The sequence below is a fragment of the Cicer arietinum genome, chromosome 3, assembly GCF_000331145.2.
Source record: "Cicer arietinum cultivar CDC Frontier isolate Library 1 chromosome 3, Cicar.CDCFrontier_v2.0, whole genome shotgun sequence".
Classification (NCBI taxonomy): Eukaryota; Viridiplantae; Streptophyta; class Magnoliopsida; order Fabales; family Fabaceae; genus Cicer; species Cicer arietinum.
The window spans coordinates 73,051,387-73,077,757 of record NC_021162.2 but is presented as its reverse complement, the minus strand read 5'-3'; the positions used below and the strand labels follow the sequence as shown (position 1 = coordinate 73,077,757).

Here is a 26,371-nt window from a genome sequence, read left to right as displayed (position 1 = left end):
AAACAAGTATTAGAAATGAAGTTACTTTTTTAAAAAATAAAATAAAAATTAGTGTGTACCGAAAAACTTGTGAAGAAGTTTTCCGTTAAATCTCTACTGTACCGAAAAACATTTTCAAATGTTTCCAATACATATCTTTTTACTCTTCAGAAACTTTTTTTTATAAATTAAAAATATTGAAATAGTAAAAAAAAAATATTAAGTCGGTAAAATTAAAAAAAAAAAATTAAGGATATATTTCATATTTTAAAAATTTTGTGGATGCATAGGAAAAATGTGGGGGTGTAAGGGGAAGCTTTCGGTTAGTTTTCTCGCGAGTCATTCATGGGCCTCAAAGTTGTTGGACAAAAACAAAAACCTAACCCTAATTCGATCACCCCTATTTATACACGAGATTCCATTGTTTATTCTCATCTTCCTCGTCTCACTTCTATCTGCGTTTCGATCTGTTGCAACTGTAACTGTTTCAGTGCTTTTCGATTTCTCTTTATCTCTTAACGTCGTTAACATGTTTCTTTTCATTCTACTCTACTGTTTTGTTTTTGAAGGCTATGATGTTGAAAAACTACCTATTTTATGAGCGAATGGAAAACTTTCCTTTGTGATTATAAAATTACCAATGGATCCTTCTGAGCCTTCCACTCTTTTCTCTATGTGATTGTTGAGTTTGTTACTTTATGTTTTTTAATTTCATTGCTTCTTAGCTTATCGTTTCAAAAACATTTTATAAAAATTTACTACATTTTGTGTGTAGTAGAAAATTAGTAGGCACAGCAGAATTCAAAGAGCTCTTGATGTGATGATATTCCGATCCGAATTTATCATGTAGATTGTTAAATTTTCAGACTACAATTATCTGATCAATTGCTCCTCTATTTAATTAGGTTTTCTAATTATCTCTCACATAATCATATAGATTTAGAGATTAATGCAACATTTTTTTATTTTAAATTTTTTAAACTTGTTCATATTCTCATAAACTTGTTCTTTGATAATAAAATTGATATTGTTTAACTAGTGTGGATTGTGGTATTCTCAGTGATGATTAATACGATGACGAGTCTGATGAAATTTCCATTCTAAACAATCATGACGACGAATCGAGGCATTTGTCTGAGAGGATACCACTCTATCATTTCGTTTATGCAATAAATTTTTTCATTTTGAGGTTTACTTCGTTTTAGATCTATAGTCCCTGCAATTTTGCAAGTTTCAAATTTAAATGGATTTGTATCTAATCATGTATCAAAAAACATTGTATACTTTGTTTTTGAAGGCGGTGATGCTTCAATACTACCTATTTTATGACCGAATGGCAAATTTTCATTCGTAATTATAAAATTACCAATGGATCCTTCTGAGCCTTCAAAATTTATTTCCTTTAGTGTTCTTACTCGGTTGTTTTATTTCATTATTTTAGTTTTTTTATCTAAAGATATATATTAAAAAGTGTTTCGTTTATTTGTGTCATTGAATGAAGTTCTTAAATCCCAAATTTTAGTTTACTGTTTGTGAACAACTCTGAAAAAATGACTCTTGTGAATTACTATGAAATGTGGTATTCTCCATGATGATCATGACGATGACGAGTCCGATGTAATTTCCATTCTAAGCAATTATGAGGACAGATCGAGGCATTTGTCTGAGAAAATTTCAGAATTTATTTTATATAAACTTAATACTTCCGACTCTTAATTTTAATGAATTGAATCTATATTTTGTACATAATTAAAGATTTTTTTTGTTAAGATGATCAGATATGAAATTCATTCGGTAAAGCTGTGTTAAGTTGAAAAATATTTAAATATGATGATCCAATATTTTTCGAATATTAAAAATATTAAATTGATTGTATATTATAATAAACTATAATTGACTAAATTGTACTGTTAGTCCTAAATTAATTTTAGTTATGTACAGTGAAGGGTTCCAACCAAATAGTATCACATACGTAAATAGTTTTGATATAGTATAAAATTTTGATATATCATGCATGTAAATTAAACTCTTGAAATATTGTATGATTAACTGATTTCTCAAAGCATTACTTTGGTTTGATTCACCAATCCTACCTAGAGAGAAATAAATCATGATACAAATAAATTACTTATAAGCTAGAGAGAAAACATATGTTCAAGAAAGAGAGACGAATAGTGATAATTTCATGTTCAATATTTTTAAAGATTTTGTTTTAGTTTTTAAATGGTATTTTAATAAATTATTAAATCATTATTTAAGGCTATGTTAACTAAATTATACCACATCTAAAATATCACCTATGCAATTCTAAAAAAAATTTAAAGGCACTAAAAATGAAATATTTGACAGTAGAAAGTTGATTTGGCCGAGGTGGAAGAATTAAAACGTAAGTAATAAGATGTGGAAGATTTGGTTTTTATTAACAATAAAATATTAATATTATATAATTATTAATATCATACAAGATAAAAGTGTGATATTAGTATCATACAATAAATTTTTTGTTAACAATACAAAATTCTTGAGTTTATACAAATATATATATATATATATATATATATATATATATATATATATATATATATATTATAATCTTACATTAGACATTGGAGTGAGTTTTATGGAAGTGAAGTCAAGTGTTTATTTTCACCCTTATTTGTGACAAAGTAATCTTTTATCGATGATTTGTTCATGCTATTAACTATAGTAAGACTGGTTTTCCTTGTTGTGTTGTGCAGGTTGGTTTATATGCGTAGGTGAGTGAGTGTTTTGTGTTACTAAGACTTTGTTTATGAGTTTAGGAGGGAAGAGGAGAAGCGGGCTTTAAAAATGGAAGGTCAAAGTGAGAGGAAGAGATGACTTTGAAAGGGGAGAGTTTCGGGGGTCAAATTTTCTCATTATACAAAATTTCTCTATTACGGAAAATTAAAAAATTGTATTAGAAGACGGTTTTGAAGGATTTAAATTGTATTCTTTTATTATTATTTATAAAGTTATTCTATAAATAAATTAAAAAAAATTCTATATTTCTCTTTCTTTCCCTCCGCTCAATGCTTTCTCCTCAAAACTCTCAAATAAAACTTATATAGTCCTTGTAGAGGTCAATATGTATGTAGTATGTTTGTAAAGTGATGTTGTTTTCTAACAAATATGTTAGAATTACGTGTATGATTTGGTGAGAGTTATACAATCATTTGTAGAAGTTGTTTATAACCTGTCTACTATAAAAGTGAATTGAAACTTTTTTCATTAAGATAAGAATTTCAGTATTCTTTGTTCTCCATTTAATTATAAATTTAACTTGTAAAAAAATTACTCTATAAAAAAACAATTGTGTTTGTCACTTTCTTTAAACATTAGATATTAAATATATGACAATTTTTATTATTGTTACGAAATATTTTATTTGGTGGAGTAAAAAAAAATAAACACAATTTTACCTCTATTTCTACAAGAAGAGTGCTAGTAACCCTTACCACAATTAATTTGAACTTTCAATTTTGTCTTCTATAAAGCAAAATCATTTTTAACCACATAAATTTTCCTTTAAATTTTTGAAAAACTTGGCTCAAAATTTTCAGATAAATGTATGCTCCGTAAAAATTTGGCTGTTCAACCCTTTCTTAACATACATCCATTTTAGATTGAACTAAGTTTTCAAGAAACTGATTAGTTCTAGCAATAAATGTGAAATTGAAAGGAGTAAAATTTTTGGAGGTTTTAGGTATTGTGGGGGTGCAAGGGGTGAAATTTACAAAAAAAAATGTTAATCCTATGTTAAACTTTCTTTTTTATCAACGTATGTTGAACTCTTCACATAGACTAAAAAAAAATTTGGTTTACATCAAATTTTGAGCTCAAATCATAAGAGCAATTTTTTTTATCAATAAAAACGGATGTTTAGTCCAATCCGCATAAACCCTAAATTGTGACGGGCTACTTCTCGTAGTTGTACAAACATGCATTAACAAAATATTTATTTCAATTCTAACACTATTAATTATTAAGTGCAAAAATAATCAACAAAGATATTAGTATTTTGCCGATTTTTGACATTAACAATAAAATATTAGCAAATATTAATTGAGCTATATTTTTTATATAGCTATATATACATATCCAAACACATTAAATACTAATGAAAAATTAGTTACATATTAATTATATTACTTAAGTAGATCGGTTTGGTAGGTTTAGATGATTTTTCCTGTGACTCTTAATGTGATCTTTTTAGTTAAATATATTTTGAAAACACTCTATCTTTATTTGTTTAAAAAAAACACTCTGAACGTGACATAGACTAGATCATAAATCCTCGTTGGTTCAATTTATTTCTAATCATACTTTTACTCTTTCAAAATTCTCTTCATAAACAAACCTAAGATATTTTTTTTACAAGATTTTGTCATTTCAAGGCCGTCCTAACATATGTAGAGACTTAAAGCGGATTTTAATAAGACCTAAAACAAATTTTTTAAATTTTAACTTGACATTACTAAATTAATATAATTGATGTCATGTAATATATATTTTTCAATTGATTTAATATTGTTGAGATAATATTAAATTTTTAAAAAAAATTATACTTTTAATTTTAAAATATTAAAATCTAATGTCTTTTTATTAAGTAAATTTTTTTAAATCTTTTGATTAAATAAAAACTTTATTTTTCATAAAAATATAAAACGGTTATTTTAGTGACCTGATACCAACATCTCATTCCCTCCCTCAAGTGATTATATAATTTGCTACTCAATAGAAATACCTCTCAACAATTTGCCAATAGAAAACCATAATTGTCTTTTCTAAGTTCTAAACCCCCTTGTACGAAACTTACACCAGTATTTTTGTTTCATATAATTTCAAAATTTTCAATAAAAATGAATGTAAAATAAGTCTTAAAATCGGAAATCGAATTTTTTTTTAATCATCTGAACTAAATCTAACATCTCACGCAAACTCTGATCGTGTGAATCTGAGATTCTCTTTGCCGCATAGAATCCGATTTCAATTTTTTTTTTCAAGATTCTGTCACTTTTCATATCATATAATAACTTGGGAGAGTGGCAGAATCCAATAAAAATAATATTAACTCGTGTGAAGCAAAACCTTGAGAATTTTTTCTTCTTACAAGATTCTGCCACTCTCAAATCATAGCATACCTTGTGCTTTTTGCTTGTGACTTTATCAATATAATTTGCCTTTCCCCATTAAAGAAGCTATATGTAAAAGGCACCAAAAGTACCGACCTACGTTTCAGATTCATGAGCAAGTGAAGCAAAACCAATCCTTTTTGGGGATAAAAATTTAGACATTTTTTACAAGTCCTTATTTAACAATCAATTTAGACCCATTTATACTCACTCTCTTATAACCAAAAGAAAAATGATTGTTATTTGAATCCAACTCTTTACATACAAGTTAAGGGTCTGATTGAACCCACAGACCAAAACAATGTAAACATTAAAATCATCGTCTTTGATCATGCCACTTTCTATTCTCATGCCTACCAGGATCCCAGTGTCCAGAAGAACCACGCTGCCTTGACCATTCAGGTCTATGATTTCTTGCATGATTCATTCTGGACTCCGGGATATTCCTACCTGGAACATACCTAGGATTCCTAGTTGGACTATTCTCCGGACTCCATGATTCAAAACCCTCCCTTTCATGATTGTTTCTATCCCAAGAACCAGACTGCATGGGTTCCCCAACCAATGTATTATAATTGTTATGATTTCTTTGATCATGATAACTGGATGGTATATCCTGCCTAACTCTCCGCAAATCTGACACAGGACCTGATTTTTCGAATTGTGGTTGATAGGAATGCACAGGGTTTTGATAGGATGGTTCGGCGAAATGGGGCTGATGGAGTATCGTATGCGCATGTCTTTGTTGTTGTGTAGCTAAGTGTGATGGTGAGGTCATCGTAAAGGATTGTGGGAATGAATTAGACAAACCCGCTTGCATACTCGAATTAGGTACTACTGGTTTTATATTACTTATGCCATCAGCCCGCATTGCTAGAGGACCTTTTGCGGTGATTGTGTTCTTCATGCTTAAACCTCTATCAGAGAAAGGTGTTTGTGCATGCACGGAGGAATGAACACGTGGTGGTTGTTTTTCAGGAATAATGTTAGTTGCCTGAGGTAGTGAATATCGAGAAACTGTTGTGCCGGTGAGCTGGTTCAAAGATGGAACAACTATATGCTGTTGCCTTACTGTAGTACTAGTTGCCGGAATCTGATATGATAGGTTGGTAGTTGCAATTGAAGCAGAGCTCTGGATAAATCTTCTATCAGGTGCTAAGTTTTGCCGTGTAAAAGGATTCTTTTGTGCTTCGATGCTCCATCCACTCTGAAAAGTTGAAAAAATGGGAGGCCATCAGTTAATACAGTTAATCAATAGTCTCTTTAATAATTAATTATTGTATTAATGATTTTAAAGATTTTAGTACGTTGACAATTGTAAGGAAAATAGTGTGGGGGCCCTTCATGCATTCTTGGTCGGAATAAGGGTCTCAGCACCGTAAATAAAATAGAGAAGCATCAAACCAATTCCCTACTCTAAATACAGACAACATACTCCAAGGGAACTAGATCCTATTGCAGTACGAAAATCTAAAAGATTAAGGGTCTTTTGATTATACTTTTAAAAAACACTTGTTTTTAAAAGTTAACAAAGAACAAAATTTGTTCTTTACTTGTTTTGCAGAAACTGTTTTTGAAAAGCTAATCAAACATTCCTTAACCTATTTGTTTCCTAAATTGGCTATTTGCAAATCTGGAATACTTTTTACGTGGCATCCAAGAACATGATAATGCAATATATTGGTAAAAAAAATACGAAACAAAACAAACAAGGAATCAAAAAGAACTTGGAAATCAATTTATTTCCATCTCATCTTGGGCCACCATTGAAAAACCCAGTTTCCCCCAAATCCTACACTACAAGTACTATCTGCTCTCAATTCTCAACAAACACAAGCCAGCTTGGCTAAAGTGAAGAGTGCATGGCACTCTAATAGAAGACATGAGTAAGATCTTTGACAAATAGTTGTTGCAGTATGAACTCAAATCACGCACCGTACTGGGATCGCTTGAAGGAGTTGGAGATGGGAGAGAAACTTCCACCTTCTCAGGGGCCTTTGCACTAGTACCATAATTGCCATTTGCATTTTCACTTAATCCCAAGTTCACACTTCCTCTCTTGATCATGTCAAGTAGCTTCAAGGTTTCCTCACTTGTTATGTTACCGGCTTGTCCAGAAGTTAAGGCAAACACCAATTCTGGATTTTTCAGTAGTACGGAAAGCAATTCCAAATCAGGTTCAGCATTGGCTGCATTACTGGCTGAAGATGAGGAGGCCACCCCTTGAACAGCAGCATGAGTTGCAGTTTGATTGGATGCATCTACTATTTCTGCACCATCACCGTCTGGTAGCTGTTCAATAGGAATTTCCGCTGTCAAAGAGTCGTCGTAGTCCATTTCAAGATCCCACGGCTCCTTGGGGTTAGAGGGCATCTCTTGTACTGTCTGATAAATGGATTCTTTGTCCCTGCGGTTCCTATTTTCCTGGACATGAACCTCTTTGCTATTTTCACCAGCACCAACTCTCCAGGTATCTTGAAGTTTTACTTCTGCAAAAAAGGAAAAGCGAAGCAAAAAAGAAAGATTTGAAAACCGAAGAAAACTGGCCTGAGAAGTTAAAGAAAGTCATTGATTGGACCATTAACGAGAACATTAGAACACAAATACAAACAGTAGGAGCAAAATTCATATGGCAAATCCACTTCTTACAGGAGTACCTCAATATATGGTGGGATAGAATAATTGAATACAGAAGTCCTACATATGGGTGGTGGATGCAATGGAAACATAGGCATCGCAACTTCAAAAATGAAAAAGACTGGGAAAATTAAAATACTAATGTGTATTTTATTAAGGTTAGCTGCAAACGTATCTATGATTTGTTACAAGATCATTTGCCCATTTTATTTATAAATTACAAGATTTACAAACTTCCATAATGAACTTGGTGATGAATAGTCAAGTTCCAGAAGGAGGAAATTAAATGTGTTTTAAGAGAAGTAGAAAAGGAATAAAAGCAGATGCTGCTGGCCTCAGGCGTTTGCCAAATAAAATGATCACACAGCCCATCATAAGTTTCAATGATTGTAATTGAATCATAGACCAGAGAATAACACACAAGCCAACAAAAGAAATGGACAATCGTTTGCTGTTTACAGTATCATAATATTATAGCCAACAATAGTAGTCATTGATGCCATGGAAGCCCCAGATTGGATTGGTACGGTGCTGGAATTCATATCACTGCAGGTTGGGTTTAAACCTTCAAATATTACCCAACACTTGGAACAACACTCCGTTACTAATCTGCCTGGTAATTAAAACATGCAAAGAGAACTCCGAGAATTAAATCACAAATTCCTTCATACCACAGATAAAGAATCAATACTCCAACCAGATCTTTAATATTGATTGCAAATTACAAAATAAAAGAACCAAATGCAATATTACTTGGACGCGGAATACCACGAGAAAAATAGTTCCCATCTGGATTCCTACTTTTATAGATAAAATTTTCTTTAAGAGTGTTCTCGTTCCCGTGAATGCCTATGCTGACTTGAACAGGGTTGACAAAGTTAAAACCTAGGTCATATTTAAGAATTTCATATTTGTCTAATCTAATCTTTTATTTAAGCCGAAGCACCCCATACATTTCTATCACACATTCACATCTATAAATCATAAACTCAGGATCATGTATTGTTATAGTGAATCATTGAATTTCCCTGTTGCTTGGCACAATAAAAAATATGGAAAAAATCGTTTTGTGCAGCTGGTTCACGCCCAAACGAAACCTATCAATGTCTCAACTTTTACTCCGATGAGCCATAGAAAAGATGTAATGGAAAGAGAGCAGCTAATTGCCATATAATTGATTTTTTTTTACTTGAAAAATAAGTAGTAATCAACATGCTGTTGGCAATTGGTAAAAATGACGCTTTTCATCCTGGCGATCATCTTTTACTGATTTATCATAGCACATGGTAGTCAATTACAAAGTTCTCCATCGAATGTATTAGTAATTAGATATTTAGAACTATCCTACAATTAGTAATAAGGCGTGGGAAAAATATCAAACTGAAACGTTTAAGAAGGTTTCAGATAATGGATGGTCCTAAAATCCTTGAGCAAATCCGTGTTAGTATTCGCCGTTTGAGACAGATTTGTACAGCAAACTTTTACAAATCTCATGATCAATACCAGAATTGTAGGAATATATACAAATGGCGAATCTACCCAAATTGCTTACAGAACACGAGGTTAGATCACGACTCTTGATCTATTTATAAAAGGTAATAAAAGCTGCAAAATGGGATGGGTCAACAGTGTTAGTGTCAGAGTTGCAAAGAACCGTTTGAATTGTCCTCCAAAAAATGTGCAGGGATTCCACTAATATGTACCCCTTGTTAACTCAACGACAGTATACCTCTTAAAATGGTCTGTTGTCAGTCTTTCCAACATTTATTTTCGGCTGTCAATGAAATTCACCAATTTTTCTATCCTAATATTATAAGCATGAATTGATAGAAACAACATAAAATATGCAAATGTACCTGCTGGTGTCTTCCACGGGATTTTCACCCTCTTGCACTTCTCCCAGATAGGTTCCTTCAAATCCATTTTCAGTTTGGAATAAGAAGATTCAAGCCTAATAGACGTTTTAGAGGGAAGCAACAGAGGTTTCTTGTCTTCTTCAATTTTGAGAGGAGATGGAACTTTAGAAGAGCAGACTGCAATGCTGGCCTGATTTGTCCGAGATTTACTCGGACTAACAGTTTTGGCTTTATTTACTTTTGAAGAAACGGTTTTCCCATACTTACTCTGCATAAATAATGCACGCATTTTTGCTTTCTGGATGTCATCAGCAGACATAGGACGGCCCTGACTTACAGGCACTGTCCTTGCCACCGGTGGGCTTCTACTCACAGATCCTGGCTGCTCCACCAATTGCACTTTTCTGCGCTCTCTAGATTCTGAGATAGGTTAAGTTAACATTTTACGTGATTCAAAAGCTAACATGGACCATTGACAAATTTATTGAATAAATCACTATTTTAGTCCTTCAAGTATACTTTTGACATCAAAATAGTCAAAAATGTTATGGTTTATTGTGGGCAAATTGATATGGTTCCATTAACAAATATTACAAGTAGAAGACCAAGTTGATGTTATAAATATTTTGTCGACCAAGTTTGATATTCTGAGCGCCTTTTAATATTCGGAAAGTTTCTCACGGATCAAATTGGGGGCTTACACCATTTCTAATTTTTAGCCGGCTAGTTTCAGGAATATAAAACCAAGTTACATATTGGATAAAAATTGGCAATTGTCCTGAGCTAAAAAAATCAGTATGTGGCTAGAAAGAGTGGCAAGGAGAGAAGCTACAAGATCAAATCATTTGGCCATTGCAAAAGTACAGCTGAATTTGCTTGTTTTCAGGAAACTAAGCCCTCATATGTCACCCCAAAGTACCATCCAAAGTTATCTCATGTGTTTTATTTCCCGAAGTGTTTTATTTCATGTTTGTCTTATTTTATATGCTTATAGAATATAGATGGATACTGGAAACCCCCATCAACATTCTGTGCTGAAAAAAGTCAGTGTGTGGCTAGAAAGAGTGGCAAGAGGAGAAGTTACAAGATCAAATCATTTGACCATTGCAAAAGTACTGCTGAATTTGCTTGTTTGAAGGAAAATTACCCCTCAAATGTCACCGCAAAATAGCATCCAATGTTATTTCATGTGTTTTATTTCCCGAAATGTTTTATTTCACGCGTGTCTGATTTTATATGCTAATAGAACATAGATGAATGTTGGATACCCCCATCAGATTCTGAGGAGCCAGTTAACAATATTTAGTCAAAAATAAAGCACCAAGGATACGAGATGAAGATACACCAAGTGGGGGTTTCTTATTACAATCATCTGAGCTAGGCAGCAACAACTTAACAGACCGCGATTGCATTTTCCTGAACAGAAAAGAAACAAATCTGAGCATAATTACAACTAGTCAAGGCAAATTCATTGGCAGAAAGACTTGTTGAATAAAAGATGATTGAGGCAATAAAGCAATCAGCAACAACAAACACAAACCTGAAATCATCTGAAAATTCATTTGAGAGAGCAAGAATGTCTTCCTGGTAGCAAGAAATGAGAACTAAGAAACGTGCAAACTGAAAAGCCATAGCCAGGTGAAATGTACGCTTAAGAAAACACTTACAGGAACATCAATATTCAAATGCCATGATTCAGGGCCGATGATTTGGCCAATACTGCAAAAATAGATATCATAAAAATAATGGAGAAAGAAGGTCAAACAAATTCTGAATTGAAATGAGATCAAGATATAAGCATGCCTTTGAGAAAGTATTATCTCTTTTTGAACGTCGCCAGATGGCTTAACACCATTGGGTTTCTTTATGGCTTGGTTCCTTGTTAACAATTTGCTCCACTTTGATAACAAAACCCTTGCCCTGTTAGATATGTCTGATCTTCAAATCAGTGAGATTATAATTCACAAAATTTATCAAGATAGTAAAATTATTAGATGTTTTGGTGATATCAAACAGCTGTCCCTCAAATTAAGACTTGAAACTGTTTACAGTCATCTAAAATATTGTTAAAAAGCACAACGATCTTGAAGTGTTGTGTTACATAAATCAATCTAAAAATGTCTTCAATAGCTCAAAGATAAAAATTTAAAATCTTCATCTATTAGTAGGCAATATGATACAAGGTGACAGGCTGACACTTTACGAATCAAAGGAATAACTAGATTCAATTGTAAACCCCCTTCCTATCTCTATCTTGCTTTCTGATATGAGAGATGTCATTAATTAATAATAACAAGCAATTTGCCAACTAAAGTAAAATGAAAACCTAGATAATGTGCTTGAGATGAAAATAAAATCGCAAATACTACTCTCCTAATCAACATCCCACATAAAAGGAAAACAGATAAATATATGAATATGAAAGTCAATCAAACAAGCACAACTGACAACTTTGAATCAGCCATGTTATTGTAAGAGAGTTCACCAAGACCAAACAGGCTACAAACTACCGATGTGTTAAAATATGTTACACTGTTATTGTATATCCATCCACTGTAGTCATTATCTATCAAACACTTCCCATCAAGGTATAGGTTAATAATTATACATAATACACCCGAATTGAAGGGCACTGGACCTGGAAAATAAGAATCACACCTGAGGTCCTGTAGAACCGTAGTCTATTAACACTCTGCAACAAAACTGATATGTGTGCAGGAAGGGCTTTATGTAAAGGCAAATGACAAAGAACCTGCAAAACGGTTAACCAGTAAGTCTAATATTATAGTTGTGTGCCTGTATAAATAGCATAAACTAGTTGTGTGCCTACATAAATAGCATAAAATTTCTATATTAACCAGACGATCCAGATTTACCTTCAAGATAAGAAGCAGTGCACTAGTTTGCTCTTCAACAGCAGCTTTGCTCAACCAATTTGCTAAAGTCATTGCACCTCCTCCGGTCAAAAACCTACAAGCATACAATTGTAAAACTTTTTTGTATAGAAACATACAATTGTAAAACTAAATCAGAAAAATATGAATAAGTGTAATTGAAAAAAAGAGCTATTGAAAAAACTAATAACATACCACAACAAGACTGAAAAATTCTGTATCGTCAATATCCACTCCATCAATTTCTCCTGACCAGAAAATGTTTGCTCTTGCTGCATTAGACCAAAAATGTTCTCAACAAATTGTTTATCTAAGTTGTCTAGGTCAGACAGAGCTGCTTCTTGTGTTGAACAAGATGCTTCTTCCGTATTGATGGGGCCAGCAGAGTTTAAGGGAGCTGGATTTATTGATCTCACAGGATCAAAGTTTATTTGAACATCATGAGATTCCGCACAAGAATTAGATCTTAATGCCCTCTCCCTTGACAACTGAACTAGTTTCCTTACTCTGGAACGTTGACTAGTGAAAAAGTCACGCACCTAAAACCAAAGTACAAAGACTCATAACAGTTAGTGCTTAAGAACTGTGGTAACATATAATCTTACAACAAAATTTGGAGTGAATATGTCCCTCTTTTGTCCTCAAAAAGGGTAATAACTACTATAAATGCGAATCTAACGAACCAAAATAGATGAGCAACAAGAAAAGTGTGGGATAGGAAATATTTCTGCATACAAACCTGTGTTACTGTTACACCAAATAAAGCACTGATCTCGCGAGATTCTTTCTTGCTAATTGCATCTTTAATAGAAAAAATTGATTGCATGTAATTTACAGCCTTTGGATTTAATAAATCCCTGGGCCTTTTTCCTGCAAAATTGAATCGAGAGACATAAGACGTGAAACAAACAATGCATAAATTTGTAAGAAACACAAATAATGATCAGAATAAGGTAAAAAAGAGGCATGAACACAAGATTTGTGTTTCCATCCACTTAATCTATATGTTACAATGAATGAAGTATTTAATTTCCGAATTGAAAGCTATTTTAGAAGTTATGATGAAAAAGTAGATTAGATGCGGTCTAATTTTAGTGACTTGGACATAGTAGAGAAAAACAATAAACCAAGGTACCTATGAAGGATATAAGCTAACTATGAAGTATAGCAAATGATAATGCAGTGGAACAGGGGTCAAGTTGGATGTCAGCAAAGTAAGCCATATTGTTGATATCAAATATAAAAGTAAATAACAAAGTTCCGCAGAAAATGGGGCCCAGAAATATAAAACAAGCAATCATATACTTCAATTGTCAATGTTAATAATCTTCTCAAAAAATAAGTAAATAAAATTCCAGCGAAGACTTACCAATTTTTATTGATAGAGCACCGGCTGCCTGCACACACAAAAACATAAATAAAGTAAAATGGACAAGATCAAACTATTTAATGATGACAACAAAGAGCTGACTAACACAAAAGCAAATATACCACTGGAGTGTGTGAAACAAAACGCAATGAACTTGGGCCCTATTTGTATAAACAACTTAATTATGTGCTTATAGCTTAGACCCTCGACATATAAATGCTTATACATGACTTATTCTAAAAACAAAAGGTAAAATAAAGTTAGATTGTTTTCATATAAGCTATAAGTTTTTCTCAAAAGGTTGTGGAAATAAACTGAAAACAAGTTAGGGACATGCCATAAGTTGTTTCTACGGGCTCTCTCAAACAGTCTCATGTTTATGCTAGAAGATAACTCAAATGAGGCGATCCAAACCGGCACCAAGAGGTTCTAGCAGTTTTTTCAATTACTAGAAATCAACAATGTTGAAAACCTAATTTTTTGCAGTATACTAATAATCATGCATCTTTTGTCAACAATTTTTAGGATAACTATGTGATTCCCCTCGTCCAACAAAAAAAGAGGATAAACAATAAATTTATGATAAAAAAACATGGTTCGAAAAATGACAGATGCAGGGGATAGAGAGAGAGAGAGAGAGCACCATTTCTTGAGAGAGAGGATTGACGCCGGTGAGTTTGCATTGCGTGACGACAATTTCTTGAAACTGGTCGATCTGGCTATGGAAGAGTTCTCTTTGCGAAATCAAAAACCTCTGGAACGACTCGACGGAACTCCCAATCTCCAGCTCCGATAAATCGTCGTTCCAGACCTCCATTGTTGATGACGAAGATCGATGTTTCTAGGTTGCAATGTGTAGATAAATGCATTAATTATTCAATTCAATCCCCGATGCTTCTCTATGGTTCCCAGTTGAGAACATAACTCGTTAGGGTTTCGTTGGGAGCTAATTCTGGAGAGAGAAAGAGCACTGACACGAGAGAGACTTAGGCCGTGTTTGGGACTCGATAAATTTCTGGAATTATTAGGCGTTTAATTAATGGACATAACGTAAAAATCAGTTTTACACTTACTTTTTCGGATTCTCTCAATTTTTTACTCTCTTTCATTTTTTCCATTAATAAAGTTTTTACCATATAAATAAATGCATAGATGTTGTAACATAACATTTATTTTATATAATTGGACTTTTATTTATTCAACATGTTAGTAATAGAGCTTTTCATAGTGATTTCATCGTGTTATATTATCAATTTCAAAAAATATATATATAAAAATATGGAGTAGCGTGGTATTCCTATTATTAATTTCAAAAGAAAGATATAAATATAGAGTAATGTAGTTCATAAATGAATTTTCATTTGATGTTGATTAAATTTATTTATATTGAAGATGCATGTTCTTTAATTTCAATTATTATTATTTGTTGGTATAGAATACTTTTTAATGAAAAAATATGTCAATTTGAAATACACCACCTATGATGTTGTTGTTTTTTTAAAAAAATACTAACGGTAAAAGTTATGTCATACAAATAGACATAAAATTATATAAAATTAAATAAAATTATAATATAATATAAAATTTTGTATGTATATAATAACATTATTTTATCATGTTATATTTAGAATACATCTCGCCACAATGGGTGATATAATATATCATCATAATATTTAAATAATAAATTTCCGTTGTAGAAAAATTACATACTATTTTTTTCTTTAAATTAACTTACAATTTTGCAAGAAATTCTTGCTTTTATTGATTTAAAGTGCAAGTTTTCACAAAAAAAAATAAGTTGAGAGTGGATGTAGAGATAAGGTGTTAAAACTTAGTAAGTGTTAAATTTATCATGTTTGAGATACAATTTATAAACACTTGTTAACTTGGTTTAACATAAAAATGTTGTTTTCCCCCAATTCTTGTATATATTTGACTATTCAGATTTGAGATACAAAAAATTGTGATATCTTGCGTATTTATTTGTTTTCGAGTGTAAAAAGAAAAATAAATAATTAAAAAGACGAGCAATCAAAATTGTTAGAATCAAAAGTTGGAGAAACAATGCAAATGGAATTCACTAAGAGATAAGAAAGTTGACTAAGCGAATTCAAGACAAATAGTCTTCTAAATCATTCAAAGCACAATTTGCTAAGAATGTGTTTGAATAAAGTAATTATAAATTATAGAGAAATTACAATTATAAGCAATTCAAGAGCTTTAGTTGAATTTCTTTTATTCATAAATTTTTTGTTTGGATAACAAACTCGTTCTTTTTATTTTGGATATTTTATAATTTTAAAGGGTTTCGAGAAAAAAAATTAAAATAATTTTTGTGGCAAGTATGAAATTATGCAAAAATTGATGGATTATTTTGCAAAATTTTAGGGACCAACTTGCAAATTTTGAAATTATTTAGAGAAATTTAATGGAGTATGTTGTAAATTTTGTAGACTAATTTGCAAATTTTAAAATAATTTAGGGATCAATTTGAAAAAAAAATGCATAGGAACTAATATGCAAAATTCGCAACATATAAGGTGTATTTGGTTGCAAGGAGAAAGTGATAAGAGAGACAGAGGTAAGAAATAGTATGATAAGAGATAAATAGTGGAGAAATAAGTGAGAAATAAATTATATTTGAAATATTGTCTCGTATAAGAGAAAGATGAAAGAAATAGAAAAGAGAGAAGTGTTTATTATTTTTGAATGATAATACCCCTAATCCTTCCATGAAATTTAATTTATTTTTTATTTTAATTTAATTATTTTGTTTATTAAACTATTTAATTTACTATCTTTGTAGTTTAATTAATTAGAATAATTTAAATTTTTATTGATTTAAATCTAAAATTGTTTAAGATAATTAATTAAACTTCTAATTTAATTTTTAATTTGTTATTGTAAATTTATTAATTAATTATATGGTGATTATATGGTATTCAAGTTTGATAGTCGAATGTCCAACAAAAAAAATATGAAAGCCAAATAATATTTAGAATTTAATAAATTAAATTAACATTCATTAATTGTGCTAAAAAATACGATAGTTTAATAAATAATTAAGTTAAATTAATAAATGAACTGAAGTAGGCAGTGTGATGCAAAAATGGAATAACACAAAATAGCTTGCACTCATAAAGACAATGATTAATCACAAGGATAAATTGGGAAAGTAAAAAGATTAAGTTCATTTATTCTTCTTGCTTTCTCCACAATGGAGAGAAGAAAGCTAAAAGGTGTAGGGTTCACAAATTTTGAGTCTCTCTTGTTTACTTATCTAGAAACCAAGCAACAGAAGTTTATCATTTATCTTCAACTTATCTCTTCTTTAACTTTCTCTTTCTTGTTTCTCTCAAACCAATCAAGCCCATAGTTGGAATTATAAATTAACAAAAATTATAAGAACCATTTCATATTTTATAAAGTAAATAGGAAATTTAAATTTCTTATATTTTATGTGGTATTTAAAATTATAAAAAATTAGCATTGAAAAAGTATCTCATGAAATCTCTTCGTTTTAAAAATTATTCAAAATCATTATCCAAACAACTTATATGAAAAATTATATGAAAATTTAAATTCAAATGTTTCAATTGAATTTATAAATTTTGTTGTTTTGTATTTTTTTTTTAAATTGAGCTATTTTTACAAATTTTAAAAGTTTTGGGGTATTAAAAAAATATATATTTGAGCTAAATCTGAATTTTTGTAAAATTTGCAATTTTTAGGGACCAAAATTCAATTTTCAAATTTGATGGACCATTTTGCAAAAAAAGGACCAACTTGCAAATTTTGAAATATATAAGATTAAAATTGTAAAATTATAAAAAATATATTAATTATTTAATAATTTATATAATATAAAGTAAATAGATGATTTGAAATTCTCTAAATTTAACCTTGATAAAATATCTCGTAAAATCCATTATTTTTTAAAAAGTTAAAGTAACTTGCTTGAAGGATTTGAATTTCTCTAAAAATTACATTCTTCAAAAAAAATTCTCGTCCACACACTATAATCAATTTGTCATTTTTGCTCAGCGAATTTAAGCTGGCGTGAACAACTGAAAATTGTTTCATCGTGAATAATGTTTACCTGCTAAGCGAAAAGTCACTTATTCTACTATAATAAAAGCTCACGTGCTGGTTATTTTGGAGGCAATTTTTTTTATGCAATTAAGGGGAGAGGTCGAGTTAGAGAGAAAAACATTGCAGAAGGCTAGAAGTTCATCTTTTTTTGCATTGATATTGTAACTATACCATGACAATAATTAGGATGAGATGTAATTGACCATGCTATTTTGATGTTACGTTATGTGTGTTATAGTTAATTTTTACGAATATTAATTATCTTTTTCATCTTATTGTTATTACGATTGATCATACCATTTTCATCTTTTTTACGAATATTAATTATCTTTGTTTTAATATTTTATATGACTTGATCAATGGTAAGATCATATTTGATTTAAATTTTTATTTAAAAACATTTCTTATATATTGAGTTAAGATAAATATCTATTGAATCTAAATTGTTCGTAATAACAATATTTATAAATATAGTCGAATTAAAGTGTTCATAATACATATGCATCCCTTTTGTAACATTGTCGATGTTAAAGTAATTGATTGAATTTGTAATTGATCAAAGCGAATTTATCAATCTGGACCAAATGAACGTTGGAGCAAACAAATTCGCACTAAAACGACGAACAAAACAACGTCGTGCTCAAACGACAAATGACGAACAAAATATGAAAGTAAAACTAAATGGATAAACTACCATCTTAAGTCTTAAGATCATATGACATTGTTACTTTGATCCTTGACTAAGTCAAAAATTCAAATTAGTCATCGAATTGCCAAAAAAGTTATTGAAAGATAGAGTTTATGATCATAATAGTACTTGGAAGATACAATTTATTGTTAAAATAATTTTTGATTATTATACTGACTAACTATTTAATGATTCAATTACTAATTTAAAAATTTGACTCAGTTAGAGAATAAAATGATATTATCCTACACTTTAAAGGACTAAAATGATGATTTACTCTTACTAAGTCAAAATATTTAGTTATAAAGATAAAAATGATTTAGAAAGATAATTATAGTATAAAAAATAGTTTTAATGGGGAATGTTTCATGGACACCCATACACTCATTATACACATCTAGGAGAAAATAGATAAAGAAATTGAGATATAAAAAAATAATAAAGTGTTGAATGAATGTTGTAAAATAAAGATTTTCAAATATAAAAGCTCTTCAACCAATATTCAAATATAAAAACGAGAGAATGATTTAGATGTAGAAGAGAAAAGGCGAGAAGGAGTCAAATAAAATTCTAATAGAAATCAAGGGTAGAAATTATACAAAAAATTAATTTTGTTACTCAATAATTTAAATATTATATTTTAGAGATTTTATAAAAAAATAAAAAATCATTTTATGTTGGCCTGTTGTAAAAAAATTCAGTTTGAAAAGACTAGTAATAAAAAAAAAATTTAAATTATGAGAATACATATTATAAAAAGATTAATTTTTAAATTATTTTTTAAATTTTCGTTTAAACAAAAAACTGAAACAATAAAACTACAAACTTTTAAAATGAATTATTAAAAAAAAGTTATATTTTAAAAAATAAAATACATTGATAATGTAAAACAAATCATCAAGTCATAATTTATAATAACTCTAGATAATTAGATAAGAGCCGTTGAATTAAAAAGTAATTTAAAAAAATTTACCATGTGTATTAACTATACGCTTAAAAAAGGTTGTAACTTGTAACAAACATCACTCTAAAGTATATTAACCAAAACCAGCCTAAAATAAGCAGTAGACTAAAACAAGTCATGTGGATATACCAGTCTACCTCACTAACACAAGCAAAGACCAACCATAAGTACGGACAAAGAGAAGATGACGATAGTCTCCTTATTTCTATATATGCGCTAGGACAAATCCAATGACCGCGTTTTTCTTCACTCATTTCATCGCTTCTCCCTCACAGTAACTATATATACACCAAATAAACACACAATCTAAACAACCTTTCACCACCATTCTTCAACCCTTTTGCTTCTGAATCAACTCAAAGTCACCATCAGAACGATCGTCTCATTTCTACGCAACAGCACTTAGGGTTTGTGTTACTCTTTTTAACCCATCTATTCAATATCGTGATCTTCTTATTCATTTATGTGATCGGCTATGTTTTTAGGGGTTTAGGGTTTAGTTTTCGCTTTTTGCATATGATTATTTATATTTGATATAGAGCATTGTCCAAAATCACACTGATTATTTTTGTGTTGCTAGGGTTTAATATTGAAATTCACGTGGTCTTTGTTTTTTCTGTGTGATTCTTGAAGTCTGCATTCGGATGAAATGTGATTATAGTATCGATTTTGATGTTCTTTTTAATGTGAATATAGCATAGTGTGAATATTTTTGATAATGCTGCAGCGACAATGGAGCGCAGAACCATTGATTTAGATCAAGGTTGGGACTATATGCAGAAGGGAATTACCAAATTGAAGAGGATTCTTGAAGGATTACCAGAAACTCCTTTCAGTTCAGAGGAATACATGATGCTGTACACGTATCCTTAGTATTGGATTCAATTATTGTTGCGTAAACAACTGTTATTGTTGTCTCTTTACTTTGTTGTTTTCTCTTTTAATGCTTAGTTTTGGATTTTGTTAATTTTTTTTCTTTCTTAAGTCAACCATCCCAGAACCATTTATAATATGTGCACTCAGAAGGCACCCTATGATTTTTCACAACAACTTTATGACAAATACAAAGAGGCTTTTGATGAATACATTAGATCTACGGTAGGGAAACCTCCACAGTTTATTATGTTTTTCTCACATTTACTGCCGTAACTTTTGTTTGAATTATTTTTGTCGCATCTGACTTGCGGTGTCTGATACTTTTTTTTTTTTCTTTCAAATTTTATTTATTTAGGTTTTGTCTTCTGTAAGAGAAAAGCATGATGAATACATGCTTAGGGAGCTTGTCCAGAGATGGTTAAACCATAAGGTCTTGGTTAGATGGCGTTCACGCTGCTTCCATTATCTTGATCGCTACTTTGTTGCACGACGCTCCCTGCCTCCGCTCAATGCAGTTGGGCTTTCTTGTTTCCGTGATTTGGTCAGTTATTGATCTCTCTTAGAAATATCTTTTAGACTCGGTATAATCTTACCCGTGACTATGCACTGAAGGGAAATACTACTGTCTGCCTCAATCATTACTTTATGAATCGTGGAATTTATTCTAATGCACCCAATTTTATTAATTACAGGTTTATATGGAGGTGCGGGCAAATGCTAGGAAAGCTGTGATTGCTCTTGTAAGTTCATCACTTTACATTATGATGATACAATGTGTTGCTGACGATCTTTATGAAGTAACCTTGGTTCATGTTACAGATTGACAAAGAACGCGAGGGCGAACAAATTGATAGATCTTTGTTGAAAAATGTTCTTGATATATTTGTTGAGATTGGTATGGGTGAAATGGAACGTTATCAACATGATTTTGAGGTACAGATGCTTGATGATACTGCTGATTACTACAAAAGTAAGGCTACAATCTGGATTGAGTCTGACTCCTGTCCAGATTACATGCTAAAGGCAAGTCTTTCTGTGTTTTGCCTTGAGTCCTCACTAGGACTTCTCCTAATTTACTCTTTCAATGTATCATGTCATGTGACTTCTTCGACCAAGGGTCCATTTTGATATTTTGGATTCCTCTTTAACATACTAATTCTTTAATTTTAGATAATAGTAGATTTTTATAATATTAATTTCAAAGAGGTTTCACCAAATCTTAATTTAAAAACAATTATTTTGAAAAACAACATAATTATGCGGCCAAACCACGGAATTTGGTTAGATGATTGTGTGAAAGTGGTATACACTGTCAGTGAGTATCAATTGAACTCAATTTCAAAGTCTCCAAATCTATCTATATAATTTTAAGGGTCTATTTAGTAAAACTAAGCTATAAGCTAGCTGATGGCTGGAAAACTAGCAGATGACTGAAAAACTAGCTTAAAACTGATAATTGATTAATTATAGCTGAAAAGCTAACTGATGAAAATAAAGTGTTTGATAAATTTAGTTGCTGTAATTGTGAAATGACATAAAAGTACAAAATTATTTAATTTAAAAAAGATGTAAATGTATAAATTTTATTTTTAAAAACCACAAAAAAATTATTTTAGAAAAATAAGTTGTATCTGATTTTTTTTATATGTCAATGTGTATCAATTGAACTCAATTTCAAAGTCTCCAAATCTATCTATTAAATTTTAAGGGTCTATTTGGTAAAACTAAGCTATAAGTTAGCCGATGGCTGGAAAACTAGCCGTTGACTGTCAACTAGCTTAAAGCTGTATAATTGAAAAACTAACTGATGAAAATAAAGTGTTTGGTAAATTTAGTTGTTGTAGTTGTAAAATGACATAAAGGTACATAATTATTTAATTTAAAAAATATGTGAATTTATAAATTTTATTTTTAAAAACATTAAAAAAATTATTTTAGAAAATAAATTGTATCTGATTTTTTTTCTTATGCAAGGCCAGCTCATTCCTCTCATGAGAAACAACAGTATTGAATTTTTTTGCTGAGATAGTTTTTATTGGTAACATTTAGTGAGCCATTTTACGATTATAAAATTAATAATTGCATTGTTTTCTTTTGGTTTATTTGATTATGATATAATTCTTTAGTTTTATTTTGACTTGTCTAGGTCTCTTGCATGTGATATACAATCATTCTATTGTTTTTTTTTTGGTTAGATAGTGTTATTTTGTATGACCAAACATTACCAACCTTCTACAATATAATCCTTTGGGAATCCACTGATTCAAAAAGAAAAGAAATTGAGCATCCTTGGTATTATTCACTAAACAAATAATAAAAGATAATGAATGAGGGAGTAACAGATAAGAAGAAATGTCCAACGAGAGAGTGGATGGGTAATTAGTGGGATAGTTGTTTTGTTTTAGATAAGGATAAAATAGAAATAAATTTAAAATAATAAGGTTACATAGGAGAGAAAATATAAAAAGCTATAAACTATAAGTTCAAACTCTAGTTAAAATAGAGTCTAAAAAAAAGCTATAAGTTAGTGTGAAAAACTTGTTAACCAAACACATTTAATTTGATCAAACAAGCTTATAAGCTAATTCTATAAGCTATAAGTTAGCTTATTGACGTTACCAAACAGACACTAAATTTATGTGTACCACTTTCATAATTTTAAATACTTCATCTCATATTTTTTCAATTTAAATGTTTAAATATTCAAAATATGAATGTCGTACAATGCAGAGGTTACTTACCAGCATCGTTTAACAATTTTTATCCATGTAATTGCACAGGCTGAGGATTGCTTGAGACGGGAGAGAGATAGAGTGTCTAATTACTTGCATTCTAGCACTGAGCAGAAATTGGTTGAGGTTAGTATAAATCTAACTTTTGTTGTCCTGTTTTCATTTTTAAATTTTATTGGATGAAGGATGAAGGATTTTCTGTTGGATCCATTTACCTGTGCAATTGCCGTAGAATTCATTAAGTGCATGATTATGGTAATTAGGATGCCTTGTATGACAAACTTATACCTCTTTATGTTGACAAATAGATCATTTTACTTGAGTTGTCATAGAGATCATGAAGTATTCAATGTGACTGTTGCTATTATACATGATCAACAGTCAACTCTATTTATCTGTGCAATTGCAGTAGACATTATTAAGTACATAATAATCATAATTAGGATCTGTGTTGTCAATAGTGGGAAATAGTGTAGCAGAGCGTTGCTTTGGGTGGCCGTCCATACATGCGGCGTCGCGTCCCAGAAGTAAGTAGTGGTCGTCACGGCCGCGTTCATCGTTGTATATCGTGGCTCAGTTTGTGTTTTGCGGCACTTCTGGAGCACAATGCATATTTCAAGGAGAAAACCGAAAACCCAGCCTCCCTTTGTCGCCGTTGTAGGCTGTTGTCGTCTTGCGCGGTGATTTTATTGCTCTCTGGTAAGATCATACCTTCGACGAAAAAGGGGAAAGATAGCACTGTGACAAAGAAGGGAAGAAACAGTTGTAGAAGAAGAATACGGCGGCACTGTGTTTGTGTGTTACATAAATTTTAGGGTTACAAATAACCTAACGGGCTTGTTCTTTTTGTTTGGACCAATAAGGGTCTCTTAAGTTTTAACTAAACAGTAAATATAACAACCTAAAAACGAAAAGCTGCCTAATAACACGATAAAAACAAGAAATAACTTTTTTTCTTCTAAAAATAAAAATAAGAAATAACTTTATCAAATAATAATAAAATTATAAATATTTTATTAAATATATACAGTTTAGTGAAAAATAATTACTTATATATTTACTATAAAAAACGTTTGATATATATTAATTACTATATATATATATATAATAAATATAAACTTAAAAATATATTTGATCCATGTAAATTTGCGTTTTTTATTTATTTTAGTTCTTTACGTTTTTTTGTTTGATTTTTGTCCTTGTAAATATTTTTGTTTTGTTTTTGTCTTTGTTCTTTTGTTTTAGTCACTGCAAAATTGATTTTTATTGAAATTGGTCCTTGCAATTCCTTTTATCCTTAATAATCAAGGGACTAAAATCAAATATTATTTATAGTGCATGAACTCGTTCCAATAATAACCAATTTTACAGGGACTAAAACAAAAGGATAAGGATAAGGATAAAAAATAAACAAAATAGTATTTGCAAATACCAAAATCAAACTAAAAAATTTATAGGGACTAAAACCAAAAAACACATAATTACAAGGACGAACTATATAGTTAAGCCCTTACTAACTATGTATATACTAATATTCAAATAGCGGCCATCCCACTTTCCCGCTATGGATTAGAATGCTTTGTATGGACAACTTGTACCTCTTTATGTTGACAAATAGGCCATTTTACATGAGCTACTGCAAAGATCGTGAAGTTTGAGGGATGAATCAATTTTAACATTGAAATATACTTATAATTAACATAAAGTTATTGATTTTTATCACAAACAATTATATTCCTTTTTGATAGACCTCATTCCTAAAATACCTAAATTAATATAAGTTTTATTTTTCAATGATTCTTTTATCTTCATAGAACAAGTTTCTATGAATGACACTTTTGAGAAATCACATATTTTTTCAAGAAAATTGGTTGCATTTGACTAAATTTTTAATTAAGTGAGATTACTTATTTTTTCTTATAATTGAGACTAGAGGGAGTATGTACATACCTAACATACTTGTAACTTGTATCCAGGAATAATATTTCTTTTAACAGTATTCCCAAGAATATCATTCCTGAAATTATGATTATGTACCTTTGATTCAAACTCCCCCTTTTATAAAACACATTTGTTATTTTTTTCCCTTCATTTTAATAGAAAGTGCAACATGAATTGCTGGTAAACCGTGCAAATCAATTACTTGAGAAGGAGCACTCTGGCTGCCGTGCCTTGCTTAGAGATGATAAGGTATTTGATTGCTCTGCCTTACTTTTCTGTTTGATGATCTTCACTCAATTTAAGCTCAGTACAAATAAAGTCAAAACCCCCCTTTGTTTCCATCATCTTGCTTTAATTATTATGTCAGAATGTTTGAATTGCAAAGCAACCTTATATTTTCATATCCAATATAGAATTATTTCTGGATGGCGAGCCTTGGTAAATTTTTAACCATATCCCTGAAATGAACCTAAAATATAGGTTTAACAAATGTGACTTTGTAGATTTTATAATACCCGTTGTACTTTATAATACCCATGCAAAATCAAACTTTTAAAAACAATTATTTGATATTCTTACCAAAAACAGTACTTGTTCATTTTACATATGCGCATATTTGGTTTACTATGTTCTTGAACCACTTTATGCCTAGGTGGAAGATCTCTCTAGGATGTATAGACTTTACCATAAAATACCTAAAGGACTGGAACCTGTTGCCAATGTATTCAAGCAGGTTGGTATCTTTATGTCATTGCATCACTGCATGTTTATATTTAGCCACTGTTTTTATTCTTTCTTCAATGCTGTATAATGATCGTTGTCTGATTGCAGCATATTACAGACGAGGGTACAGCTTTGGTTCAACAGTCTGAAGAAGGTGCTAGCAATCAGGTAATGCTCGAACAATTTCGTTGGTTTAGAGGTCTGTTAGGTTGGAGGGGAGGGGAAGGAAGGAATTATTTTGAATCTTAGGGAATGTTTGGATGGGAAAGGAGGGGATGACTTATTTTTCTTTTTCAAATTAAGGATGCTATAAAATGTTTCTAAAAATAAATTATGTGTAATTGGGATGTTATATGATCATTTATCATGTTATTCTTTCAATGTTTTAAAATCTCAAATATATAGCAAAATATGGACTTAGCCCTTGGAAGTCCCCCCCCCCCCCAAAACCCAACCCCCTACCCTTA

General features: G+C 30.7%; 2 protein-coding genes and 4 non-coding genes across 7 annotated transcripts in view; 5 read left to right on the top strand and 1 right to left on the bottom strand.

The window, feature by feature from the left end:
• The first annotated feature begins 542 nt into the window (after positions 1-542).
• On the top strand, positions 543-641 carry LOC113785932 (small nucleolar RNA R41). Its single transcript, XR_003472112.1, has one exon. It is a non-coding gene; the product is annotated as a small nucleolar RNA R41 (small nucleolar RNA).
• Positions 642-1,033: 392 nt separating this feature from the next.
• On the top strand, positions 1,034-1,122 carry LOC113785992 (small nucleolar RNA SNOR75). The gene has a single exon (XR_003472172.1). It is a non-coding gene; the product is annotated as a small nucleolar RNA SNOR75 (small nucleolar RNA).
• A 148-nt stretch (positions 1,123-1,270) lies between these two features.
• Positions 1,271-1,368, top strand: LOC113785933 (small nucleolar RNA R41). Its single transcript, XR_003472113.1, has one exon. It is a non-coding gene; the product is annotated as a small nucleolar RNA R41 (small nucleolar RNA).
• A 194-nt stretch (positions 1,369-1,562) lies between these two features.
• LOC113785993 (small nucleolar RNA SNOR75) lies at positions 1,563-1,651 on the top strand. The gene has a single exon (XR_003472173.1). It is a non-coding gene; the product is annotated as a small nucleolar RNA SNOR75 (small nucleolar RNA).
• Positions 1,652-5,347: 3,696 nt separating this feature from the next.
• On the bottom strand, positions 5,348-14,911 carry LOC101505423 (homeobox protein LUMINIDEPENDENS). The gene is made up of 13 exons (XM_004494294.4): positions 14,532-14,911; positions 13,889-13,916; positions 13,259-13,389; positions 12,715-13,058; positions 12,502-12,595; positions 12,284-12,377; positions 11,429-11,558; positions 11,293-11,344; positions 11,166-11,209; positions 10,956-11,041; positions 9,626-10,045; positions 7,068-7,621; positions 5,348-6,339 (listed from the first exon to the last, which is right to left on the bottom strand). The coding sequence occupies exons 1-13, from the start codon at positions 14,703-14,705 to the stop codon at positions 5,449-5,451; spliced, it is 3,042 nt and encodes a 1,013-aa protein (XP_004494351.1). The 5' UTR covers positions 14,706-14,911; the 3' UTR covers positions 5,348-5,448.
• Positions 14,912-19,737: 4,826 nt separating this feature from the next.
• The window catches only part of LOC101505100 (cullin-1), an 11,113-nt gene continuing 4,479 nt past the window's right edge, over positions 19,738-26,371 (top strand). The window contains exons 1-10 of one of the 2 annotated variants that reach the window (XM_027332676.2): positions 19,738-20,039; positions 20,360-20,495; positions 20,631-20,730; positions 20,864-21,049; positions 21,201-21,248; positions 21,328-21,531; positions 23,289-23,366; positions 25,341-25,430; positions 25,834-25,914; positions 26,013-26,072. In XM_027332676.2, coding sequence (XP_027188477.1) covers positions 20,365-20,495; positions 20,631-20,730; positions 20,864-21,049; positions 21,201-21,248; positions 21,328-21,531; positions 23,289-23,366; positions 25,341-25,430; positions 25,834-25,914; positions 26,013-26,072 — 978 coding nt within the window. In that variant the 5' untranslated portion in view covers positions 19,738-20,039; positions 20,360-20,364. The remainder of the gene's footprint in view (positions 20,040-20,359; positions 20,496-20,630; positions 20,731-20,863; positions 21,050-21,200; positions 21,249-21,327; positions 21,532-23,288; positions 23,367-25,340; positions 25,431-25,833; positions 25,915-26,012; positions 26,073-26,371) is intronic. The other variant, XM_004494292.4, reaches the window with a different exon arrangement.

Coding starts and splice junctions, on each gene's coding strand:
- LOC101505423 (XM_004494294.4), bottom strand. CDS start 14,705: ATGGAGGTCTGGAACGACGATTTATCGGAGCTGGAGATTGGGAGTTCC. Junction 13,390..13,888: donor TGCTCTATCAATAAAAATTG/GTAAGTCTTCGC, acceptor TCAATTTTGCAG/GAAAAAGGCCCAGGGATTTA. Junction 10,046..10,955: donor ACTTGGTGTATCTTCATCTC/GTATCCTTGGTG, acceptor AACCTATCTCAG/AATCTAGAGAGCGCAGAAAA.